We start from the raw sequence: 10,838 nt of genomic DNA, 5'->3' as shown, positions 1-10,838 counted from the left end.
AGACTGCCACCCAAAGGCGGGTATTGGTGTTTTCCTTATCTCTTGGGGGTTTGGTCAGTTATTAAATCACTACGACTTGAGGTGCGTTTCATTCGGCTGTCGGAGCGGCGGGGCCGCAGTGCGGCGGGGCGGAGCGCGCTGCGCATGCGCGCCGGGCTCCCGCTGCGGCGCCGCGGGCGGGCGGGCGCCCCCTGGCGGGGCGAGGCGGTGCCGCCATGGGGGCCCGGCGGCTGTGGGCGCTGCTGGCCGCGCTGCGGGCGGGCTGGTGCCTCCTGCCGCAGGCCGGCTACCTGCACCCCGACGAGTTCTTCCAGTCGCCCGAGGTGATGGCAGGTAAGGGCGGCGGGCGGGGCGGGGCTGGGGCGGGCCGGCCCCGCGGTGCCCACACGCCCGGCGGGGCGCTGGGCCCCGGCCGCCGCCCCTCAGCGGGCAGCGGCGGTGGAGACACCCCGAGAGGGCATTTCCCCTGCAGCCCCCCCGGCGCGAGTCCCGCGGGGGAGGTAAAGCGGTGCCTGGCGCTGAGGCCCAGCCTGCTCCTGCGCCCAGGGGCTGCGGGGCGCCCGCAGAAACCGAAGCTGCCGGCCTGCTTCGTGCTGCCTCTTGTCACAGAGCGACCCTCGCCCGCAGGCTCGGAGCGGATCCGCCGCCTGGGGGTTGCGTTCCCGCTGTGTGCTGTCCACAGCGAGTGGCGCCGGGAACCGTGTCACCATGATAGACTTCTCTTTTTTCTCTTGGAAGTTTTCTAAAAATTAAAGGGAAAAATTAATGGCATACTCCTAAAAATTTCAAGGTTGACACCAGTCTCAGAAGTTTAGGGACTGCTCTGCATCGTGATGCCTCTTACACTAAGTTGTATCCCTAATGCTGAAGTACTGAATAAAATATATTATGTATGTATGGGTTTTTTCTTCTTTTTTTCTTCCTTTATAGGAGATATTTTAAACCTACAGGTCTATTATCCTTGGGAGTTCCTTTCCAGCTCTCCTTGCAGAACAGTTGTTTTCCCATTAATGACATCAGGAGTTACCTACTGGGTGATCAAGTCCTTGCAGCAGCTGGACATATGTTCGAGTTGCATCAACAGCTACACCCTTCTTGTATCACCTCGCCTTCTCTTTACAGTCTTTTCTTTCATACTCGACTACAGTGTTTACAGATTAGCTCCTTTCTGGGAAGCGGATCCGTGGAAAGCACTAGTACTTCTTGCCGGATCGTATGTCACTCTGGTGTTTTATACAAGAACGTTTACCAACACGCTTGAAGGACTTCTCTTTGCTCTTCTGATGCTATTGGTTTCCTCGAGAAAGTCTGACGGCAGCTTAGCGGACCCTACAAGCAGCCCTCTCATAGGTATTATAACAACTGCGGGGTTTTTCAACAGGCCAACCTTTTTGGCATTTGCTCTAATGCCCCTGCTTTACTGGGCTGGTTTAATTGTTGACTCTCAAAAGAACATTAAAACTGTCATAAACTACTTTTTGAAGCTTCTCCTATGTGCATGTTTTACTGCCGTTGTTTTTGTAACAGCTGACACCTTCTATTTTACCTCCATAGGCTTAGACAACCTCTACAGCATTAAAAAGAGCAGCCTATTTGATGTAATAGGCCAATTAAATGAGAAAGTGATAGTAACGCCTTTCAATTTTCTCAGCTATAATCTTAACCCTCGTAACCTTGCACTGCATGGAAGTCACCCACGAGTTACACATTTTACAGTCAATGGAATAATGCTCTTTGGGATCTTACATATTCTGGCCATTGGTGCTGGTTTTAAAATGTTGAAGAAATATATCCACCAATTAATATGGGTCAAATCACATTACCGTCGGTCGTCTGGGTTGTTAGTGCATTCCGAGGGCAATCCAACATTACTGCTGTTTTATTTTGTTCCTTTGGCATTTCTCTCCCTATTCAGTCACCAAGAACCTCGGTTTCTCATTCCTCTCATCTTGCCTTTAGTCCTGTTCAGCACGTCACAGAATAGAGCTGCGAAGTGGAAACACATCATTATTATTTTCAATGTTCTCGGGGCTTTGCTCTTTGGGTGCTTACACCAGGGAGGACTGATACCATGTTTGCTTCACTTGGAGCAACTCATGCATTCTCCGGAGTCCTCAAACCAGCCCAGCCACTACAGGCTACTCTTTGCTCACACCTACATGCCTCCCAGGTCTCTGCTTAATATCAAGAAGAGAGACACACATGTAGAAGTCATTGATATGGCTGGGTCTGAAGAAGAAACCCTCTGCCAAACAGTAGAGCAGCAAGTAAACAATTTTATCTGCAATAACTGTCATGTTTTTGTTATAATCCCTGGTACGGTCAGAGCCACAATCACAAAATGTGGTGTCTCGTTCAAGAATGAGACTTTGATATTTCCACACTTATCAATGGAAGACCCACCACAAATACCCTTCCTATTCAGTGGAAATTGGAGAAGTCAGTTAGGACTGTACATCCTTCAGCTAGACAGGGACCAGCAGACCCTTTAGATTCTAGAACAATGGTTTTTCACTTCACTTGGATGCTGCCCAAGGTGCTGCGAGACCTTCCTCTTCAGACCCCCCTTCAGCACAAGCAGTGACACTGGGAGCTCCCGAGTCTTTATTCCCTTTCTTCATGCTCTTACACTCACCAGTATAGCCAGTTCTAGATGGAATCTGCTTAAAATTTGAGTTATTCAGCCCCTGTGGTATTTCATATGAACTTGTGTAATTTTTTTAATGAGAGAGGATGAAATCAAAGCCTACCAAAACTGTGATTCAAGCTTAGCTCTTCCCATGTGAGACTTATTTTTGAAAGTTCTTATAATCTCTAACAGGGGGGGTATGGATTGTGTGGTAAAAACTGATAATGGGCATTAACTCAGCTGCTGGAGAGAGGTTACAGGACTAGACAAAAGTTGGTCTTAGGTTTTATTTTTACGCTCTTCAAAATTTGGAGCATCCCCTCACTCATTAGACCAGACTGCAGTCACAATATAGCGATCACAGCGTCATGATACTGTCTGATACTGGTTCTTAGGTGACTCTGTCTTGAAAAATCCCCACTGTTGATCTGACAGAATCAGATTTAGAACACAGAAGATGCTTCAGCGTCAGTACTCGTGCTAAATCCTAAAATCCAAGCTTTATTTTGCCTGTTTAGTCTTTCTTGCCACAGTTCCATTACAGCAGCTTGAGAACGCTGTATTTTGATGGCATTAAGCCCGTCTGTTGTCTAGCTGTGCAAAGGGGGCAGCCCTTCCCTTGCACACTGCTGCTGCACGTCTCACAGCTTTCATAGCTCTGCCGTGGCTCTGACACCGGCAGTGGTGCACAGCAGGCCCCGCGGTGAGCCGCTTCAAGGCGCCGCGCAGACAGAAAACAGGTGACTCGCAAGGACTTGATCCTTTGTAGGCGTTTGACCAGATGGCTTTCCGAACTGGCTTACCACAGGGTTAGAGATCCACCAGTTCTGTTGCAGGGGAGTGTGTGAGGATCCGCGGAAGAAGCCGCATCCCCTGCGACCCCCTCCCCTTTCAGTAACAGCTCCCCATTAAATCAGCCTAGTGAGAATGACAGATCCCATCCCCACTCTCTATCGGAGAGCAGTCTGCTTTTAAAGTGGGATACAAATAACCCCGAGCTTCAGCTGAGAATGAGGTATATGCTTAACAGTGTAGCACAACTAAGAATTTTTGTTTTGCCTGCATGAACTTCTGGATACAAAACATCCCGACAGGGAGGGAGATACTAATTTGGCACATGCACTGTAGGTCAAGTCTCTCCCTCTGAAACAAATCTGACACTTGAGTTCTTCCTGCTTGCAACAGCAATAATGCTTTTTGCAGTTCTTCATCCACACAACTTTATGTAAGGTCTCATGAGCCAGGTTTTCAACACAGACAAGGATACTATAGCTTGATGCCAGGCTCTGAAGGGAAGCTAGGAAAAATCCCTGTGTGAAGGATTTTCCTGTGTCTTCCAAACTATATGTACAATCTAGATGTTTAGGAAACATAGCTCTTGTTCTCTTGTAAAGCATTTTGTGTTGTCTCCCCTACATGCTTGTCTCACATCCTTCATCCCTCATTACTGACAGGCCTGTAAATTAAAGGTGCATGTTGGGGGGGGAGAGGGGGGGTGTGTATGTTTGTACTGATAACGCATGAAGTAGTTACAAAAGCATCATGACACCAAATGTATCTTGCAAGTTGATTTCCTTTCTGCTCTCTCTGGGAAAATAGCCACGTGCACAGTTGGTACTATGTCCTGCTTACTGTTTTCCGCTTTCTTAAACAGGTTAAGTTTTAAAAGTTATTTTCATAAACTCAAGATCTCTGACACTCTCAGTGGGGTAGTTCCTGAAACTCATCAGGGGTGTGATGGAGCACGATTCCTATGCCACAATGACCTCTCCACCGCTGCACAGCTAACCTGTGACAGAGCCAGGAAGAGAACCTGGACTGCAAATACTAACTCAGACTGAAAATACACTGCTTTTGTCTCATTGGCCAGACCTTTATCATTTTACACCATAGATCCATTTTTTCCATCCATGCACGCCTAAGTCTTTGTTGGTGGGAGGTTTAATTTTACCGGCACTGCTGGAAACTGTATCTCAGATAACATGCAAGGTTCTTTTCACCTAGAGTAATACAGAGATTGGAAATCATCTTTCCCAGTTAACCGAGCATCGAGTCAGCTACACTAAATAATGAAACACGCTATGAGGGAAGGTTCACTACTTTAGTCTCATCCATGTTGTTAGATACAGCACCTTAAGTAAACCAGCCCAGTGCACTACCTATGCTGGATCCATCCTTTTCTGTATTTATATTTAGGATGGCTCTATTGGTTGATTTTTCCCCTAAACCCTTCTCGCTACCATAGACTTGAGGTGTGCTTTCAGAATAGCTACTGACTCTTACCTACCTGTAAACGGGCTATTATCCTGTCCATCACCATCATCATTGACATTTAGAGCTTTTTGTATCAAAGTCGTATCAAATGTAGAATATTACTGTTGTGTAGACGGAAAATGTTAAAGGAACTCCAGTGAGACATTGGGTTTTATTTCAAGTTTCTTATCGAGCACTTAAAGTGACAATCCTGACCGTATTCTGGACGATGTTTAATGTGAGTCTGTCTGCCTTCTGCCTGTTGCCGAGTACCGCGGAAAGTGTAAACTGACTTTGAGGTGAAAATCCGTCATACCCAGCAGCAGCACGCTTCGCGTTGTGATGCTCGGCCCCAGGAGCCGCTCCCGGCTACAGGCTCTGGAAAAGCAGCGCCCGCCCGCAGCCGGCGGCCCGCCTTCCGCCGCGGCGCTCCGCGGCCTTCGGGAGAGGCTGAGGGTGTCCGCCTGCCGCCGGGGCCCAGGGGCCCGTTCCCCCGCCGGCTCTAACGCGCTCGTCCTCCTGCGCTTGGGAAGCGGCCGCGGTTCCCACCTCCTCCCCGGCGGGATCCTGCGCCCGCTGCGGCTCCGCAGCTGCCTCCGGCCCGGCGCGGCGCGGCGGTCAGGGCGCTGCTCCGGGGCGGCCGCCTCGGCCCGGCCCGCGCCCGGGGGGCCACGGCCAGCCCCGCGCCCGGGCGCCGTCCTTGAGCTCCCCGAGGAAGGTATCGCGCAGGCGGAGCAGGCGGGGGGCCAGGCCCCGCGCCGCCCGGTGGGCGCCGAGCTGCCCGCGGGTGATGGCAGCGGCCGTGAGGCGGGCGGCGGCGCGGATGGGCCGCGACTGGGCGAGCCGCTCGATCAGCTGCGGGTTGCTGAGGAGCGCGACCAGCACCCGCCGCAGCACCATCCTGCGCCCGCTCTCGCGAGAGCCGCCCGCCAGCGCCGCCCGCTCTCGCGAGGGCCCGGGCCCGCCCCGCTCCCCATTGGCTGCTCGCGCGGCAGCCGCGGGGCGGGCGGGCGCTGAGGGGCGGCGGGCGGCGGCGCCGCCATGGCCGCCGGGGGCACGCTGAGCATCCTGCGCAGCGACTCCTACGCCGACCTCAGCCAGTACCGGGACCAGCACTTCCGGGTGAGCGGGGCGCCGCCGCCGCCGCTGCCGGGGGTGGGGGCTGCCGGGCCGCCTGGGCCGCCGCCCGGGCCCGGCCGTGGGCCCGCTGCGGGGTAACGCTGTCGTTGCGGCTCAGGGGACGCGGTACGACCAGGAGCGGCTGCTGAGGAAGAGCTGCACGCTGTACGTGGGGAACCTCTCCTTCTACACCACGGAGGAGCAGATCCACGAGCTCTTCGGCAAGAGCGGCGACATCAAGAAGGTCATCATGGGGCTGGACAAAGTGAAGAAAACCGCCTGCGGCTTCTGCTTCGTGGAGTATCCTTCTGCGGGCCCGGGCCTGCTGCCCCGCGGTCGCTGAGCCGGGCAGGGGGAGCGGGCCCCGCGCTGGGGCGGCGGCTGGTGGTGCCGCCCGCAGGCCGCCGCAGCGGTGGGCAGGAGCGGGCAGGGCGTGGGGGAACTGAAATGCGGGCTCTGAGTCACGGGAAAATCATCCGAGGACGAAATTATTCGGTTGCTAAAGCGTCTGTGGGAGTCCGGGGCGAGAGCGGGCAGGGCGAGGTTAACGGCTGGACTCGGTGATCTTAAAGGTCTTTTCCAACCTAAAGGAACGATTCTGTGGGTCTAACATACACTGCACGTTACGTGGTGGTTATTAGGTTGCTTTCACTCAGATACTTTAAGCCAGACGCTTTCTAGATAGTTGGCTTCTGCAGTAAAAGCATACTCTCAGTGCCCGAGTAGAGGTGTTTCTGTTCAAACGAGCATGCGCGTAAAGTTTCTGTTGGTTTCCTGCATCCCTGTCACGTGTTGGCGTCATTACATGCAAGTCTCTTTGAAGATCGTTCTGTTACCGGCTCCAGCGAACTCACCGAAATGGTGGAAGTTTGCAGCATGAACGGAACATGCATATGGGGGGCGGGGGGGGCGCTTCTCAGTCTCTCTTTAGTAATAGAGCTTTTTGCTTCTAAGGGTGGGTGCGGTTAAAGAACTCGATCCTATATGTGCGTTTTTAATATGCTTGAATTCCTGCATGTCGCGCAGTTTCACTAGCAGTTTTCTCAGCCCACATAGCTTCATAAAAGCAGTTGCTTTTAAAAGTAACCAAGCAAGAACCTGATCCAAGCAAATACTTGGGTTTGTATCCTCTTTGGTATTGTTCTTTATTCCTTGTGTTGAAAATAGAGGTCCATTTTATTTCGTTAACCTATTCCTAAGGTATTATGCAAGAGGAGATGCTGAAAATGCAATGCGGTACATCAATGGAACCAGACTTGATGATAGGATCATAAGGACAGACTGGGATGCAGGATTTAAGGAGGGTAGACAGTATGGTCGTGGAAGATCAGGGGGCCAGGTAGGTTGTACAGCCTGGTTTTTAAGGGACTGTGAAACTACTGCTTTTTGAATGAACACACTCAGAACAACTTCAGAAATACGAACTTATGAATTATTGTTTAATATAGTACCGTATGTTAGTCTGTAAGAAATCTTACCAGTGATGGTGTTAGCCACTAAGAATAAGTAATTTATTCGTGTATTTCACTGAGAGTATTTTCAGACTTCTTGGCTGCTTGGGGAGATAATGCTTATAAAAAAGCCCAGAAGATGTAAGGCTGTCAAGAACACAGAGGACAGCACTTAGCTTACCTAAAGTTGAGCAGGTAGCAGATGCTTTTGCTGCTGAAGCATGAGGCTAGCCATCCTCACTTTGGCTGTCTTGATTAAAGAGTCCCCCTGGGCATTACTGAAAAGGAAGTTAGGTTATGCTGTATTCTGGGCTTCTGCATGATGCACTTTGCCTTCTGTTTTGTCAGTCAGCTCCCTGATGCCACTTGCATGTCGTGAACTCAGTTTGACTGTATTCTGATGGTGTAATAGTTTTTGAGAAATTGTTCTTCTTAGTCTTTACTAGACTTCCCTTTTTTCCTTTGTAAGGTCCGAGACGAATATCGGCAAGACTATGATGCTGGAAGAGGTGGCTATGGCAAAACTGTTCAATGCCAGTGAATAGTGAATGACTCATCAGCCTCACAGGAGAACTAAATCTGCATTGTAAATGTCACCAGGCACAACAGAGGTCTGTTGCACACAAATTTATGTAGCTAGAAATTCACAGAAACTACTACCCGTGTTCCTGTGATCACGTAGTATGTTCAATAACTCTTTCTGTTTTAATCCCAGGATCCAAAGCATTGCAGAGTACCTTAGTACAGAGGACCTGGGAGCAAGGTTATAAGCAATAGTATGCGTGAGGCTTTGGTCTCTAAATGCTGCTGTAACTCTACTGAAAGGAACAAAGCTTTAACGCTGTGGTGCTTTGTTTCACTGGCAAAACTTGATTATTCTATCACTGGGTTTTGTTTACATTAGTATCACAGGGTGGAGAGCCATCATAAAGAACGATTGGTGTATGTTTCAGAGATGAAAGAAAAAGGCAAAGAGCCTGAAAAGGACATGGATTTTCTAGGGAAATTTTTCAATTTCTAGGGAAGACTTAAAGTTGCACATTTTCTGGGGTTACTGGATTGCATCCTTTTACACTGGTGCTGTTCCTAGCGCACCTGCGTGAACGGCCACAATAAAGTCAGATTGGTGAGCCCAGGCATCATAAAGCCAGAAGCAAGCCTAGCAGAGAGCAGGAAACAGACCCTTGCAGTCTTCTGCAGAGTATAATGCGGTTGCAGGACTTTGCATGATTCAGAACCATTTTGCTTTGTGGCATACAGAGAACAGTAAGTGTAAGAATTACAGTAGCAGTTATTTTCACAGTTGCAGTAATAGTATTTTGCTCCTGTTGGGTAACTCTCTACAGCCTTAATATTTGGGGAACAATACCTTTCCTGTGCCTACAAGTGTTGCATGAAGCCAAGCTGTACAGTTACACCCCAAAAATGGGATGTTTGAGGAACTGTGTGTATAATGAGAAAGTTTGTTCTCAAAATAGATTCACTGTCTGAGAAACTTGATTTCCAACAAAGGTAAAAATAAAGAGAGATAGGTTTTAGGAGGAGCCTTACTTTCTACTGAGCATGTGGTAAGAATGGTAAAAGAATTGCAGGACTGTATAGATCCCCCTCCCGATCCTGTTAATACTGCTAGTTTATATGATGGGATTTTGATGTGCTGCAGACATAAGAATAAAAATAATTAGTGATCCCACAGTCTGTGAAATTGACCTGCTGAAATGAAATAGTTTAAAAGGAACTGTTACAGGGCTTTGGGTTATTTTTTAAATGGACTTCTGAGTTCTTTGGAAATGGCAATTCGTAAAGTTTTGTCCAAATACTTTGTTGTCCATGACTCCTTAAAAACCTTTAAAATACCAGGTATGTAAAAGTTGATCTTTACTCACTGAAGATATTGTTGGGTATCTTGATGTGTTTCTTGTGTACAGTTAGTCACAACTATTACTGTAAATTTGAAATACAGTGAGGTAGAACAACTGCAATGAGACTTGGCTTAGTTAGGAAACAAGGTTTTCGGTGAGCTTTTTTTTTTTGTCACATAGAGTAAAACTAGCTTTTCAGGATCACTAGGTGCTGGTCTGCAAACAATACTTTGAACAAAGTTACCTTTTTCTATGTAGTACATTTGATTATGAGTTTACAGCCTGTAATCTGCTCTAGGAAACCTCTGAAGTTTATTTTTCATTGTATTGATTTTGTATAAAAAATGGTGTTACCAAAATTCTAAGTCACTTTCAAATAAAGCTGCAACGTTAAAATGGATTGGTTTGTTTTGTTTTGTTTTTTAACAGAATCAGTGAGAGAAAGGAGCTATATTCAGACTCTTGTCCACATCCTTTATTCTAGTGTCTTTCAAGATGGAGAGAGTGAACATTCCTTCCTTTTGACTGACTTTTCAGTCTTGTTCAGTTCTTAACTGGGTGCTGAAAGATGCAGCTTTTCATTCTGGTACTTCTTGGATTACAGAACAGAAATTAAATTATTTACTGATGCTGAAGTGGACATGAAAGTCCTTGGTGTGTATCAAGTAGTTTTCAGGATTCACTTCCTTGTAAAAATGAGTTTTAAAATTATTTCTTATTGTAAATGCTGCAAGACAGTCATTCTCAAATGAAATGGAGATGATAATAAGATTTTCCCCGAAAACCATCACTGTCTTTTGCTGCACACATATGATGTGACAGAAAGATTTTGTTTTAAAGTGAGATTTTCTATTTTGAGAAAAGTTTCAATCAGTATGGGATTGAAAAGCACATGATCTATTGTGTGAAGTCTTAGTATCTCAGAAGTGCATATAAAGGACAAGTGAACATGGTTTGATTTTTGCCTTCCCTAATTGAAATCAGACATGGCTCTGCTGAAGCTAGTGCTTAACAAAAGTAACTGAATTAAGTCTTTAAAACTTCACTGGGGGGATGCTTTAGCTTTCTTACATGGCAAGTCATTGTGATCAGATTCTCATGGAAGTGTAGGATCTCCTGTGATTTTTTTTTTTTTTTTTATGCAGCAGTTCATTATGATTATATACACTTCCATAGAAGTTTAAGCTCTATATTAATTAGCTTTTCAAAATACTTGTTCCTCATAATTAGATACTTTTATGGAATTGTATCCATAAAGAAATACAGCAGCTAAGAATATGAGTGAAAGCTTAGATATGCCATGGTGGAAGAGAGGCTGTTGCAAATTAAGGAAGTGAGAGCTTCAGTCTTTCCCCCAGACTTGTGCAGGCCCATGGTGGGTTGGTTCATATGCCTCTCTTTGGCTCCAATAGCTGCAAATAGGATTTGTATTCACAGCATTTGAGTCTTTGTATTACACTGTAAAATCAGTAGAGTGTAAATTGGAGCATTAAAGGCCTTCATTTTCAGCGACTGACAAAATAA

The 10,838-nt window shown here is 47.6% G+C and overlaps 2 protein-coding genes across 2 annotated transcripts; both read left to right on the top strand.

The window, feature by feature from the left end:
* The first annotated feature begins 209 nt into the window (after window positions 1-209).
* PIGZ (phosphatidylinositol glycan anchor biosynthesis class Z) lies at window positions 210-5,109 on the top strand. Its single transcript, XM_074833897.1, has 2 exons — window positions 210-333; window positions 931-5,109. The coding sequence occupies exons 1-2, from the start codon at window positions 216-218 to the stop codon at window positions 2,490-2,492; spliced, it is 1,680 nt and encodes a 559-aa protein (XP_074689998.1). The 5' UTR covers window positions 210-215; the 3' UTR covers window positions 2,493-5,109.
* A 761-nt stretch (window positions 5,110-5,870) lies between these two features.
* On the top strand, window positions 5,871-9,714 carry NCBP2 (nuclear cap binding protein subunit 2). Its single transcript, XM_074833898.1, has 4 exons — window positions 5,871-6,004; window positions 6,120-6,301; window positions 7,202-7,340; window positions 7,922-9,714. Exons 1-4 carry the CDS (start codon window positions 5,924-5,926, stop codon window positions 7,991-7,993), a joined length of 474 nt encoding a protein of 157 aa, XP_074689999.1. The 5' UTR covers window positions 5,871-5,923; the 3' UTR covers window positions 7,994-9,714.
* The last annotated feature ends 1,124 nt before the right edge of the window (window positions 9,715-10,838 follow it).

Source organism: Strix aluco, chromosome 9 (genome assembly GCF_031877795.1).
Source record: "Strix aluco isolate bStrAlu1 chromosome 9, bStrAlu1.hap1, whole genome shotgun sequence".
In the NCBI taxonomy this organism is placed as follows: domain Eukaryota; kingdom Metazoa; phylum Chordata; class Aves; order Strigiformes; family Strigidae; genus Strix; species Strix aluco.
The sequence above is the reverse complement of the archived record's forward strand: the minus strand, read 5'-3'. Positions and strand labels throughout refer to the sequence as shown.

What these genes read in the sequence shown, in the direction of transcription:
- PIGZ (XM_074833897.1), top strand. Translation starts at nt 216, where the DNA reads ATGGGGGCCCGGCGGCTGTGGGCGCTGCTGGCCGCGCTGCGGGCGGGC. An exon ending in GTCGCCCGAGGTGATGGCAG is followed by an intron (nt 334 to 930) that starts GTAAGGGCGGCG and finishes CTTCCTTTATAG; the next exon opens with GAGATATTTTAAACCTACAG.
- NCBP2 (XM_074833898.1), top strand. Translation starts at nt 5,924, where the DNA reads ATGGCCGCCGGGGGCACGCTGAGCATCCTGCGCAGCGACTCCTACGCC. An exon ending in ACCGGGACCAGCACTTCCGG is followed by an intron (nt 6,005 to 6,119) that starts GTGAGCGGGGCG and finishes GTTGCGGCTCAG; the next exon opens with GGGACGCGGTACGACCAGGA. An exon ending in TGCGGCTTCTGCTTCGTGGA is followed by an intron (nt 6,302 to 7,201) that starts GTATCCTTCTGC and finishes CCTATTCCTAAG; the next exon opens with GTATTATGCAAGAGGAGATG.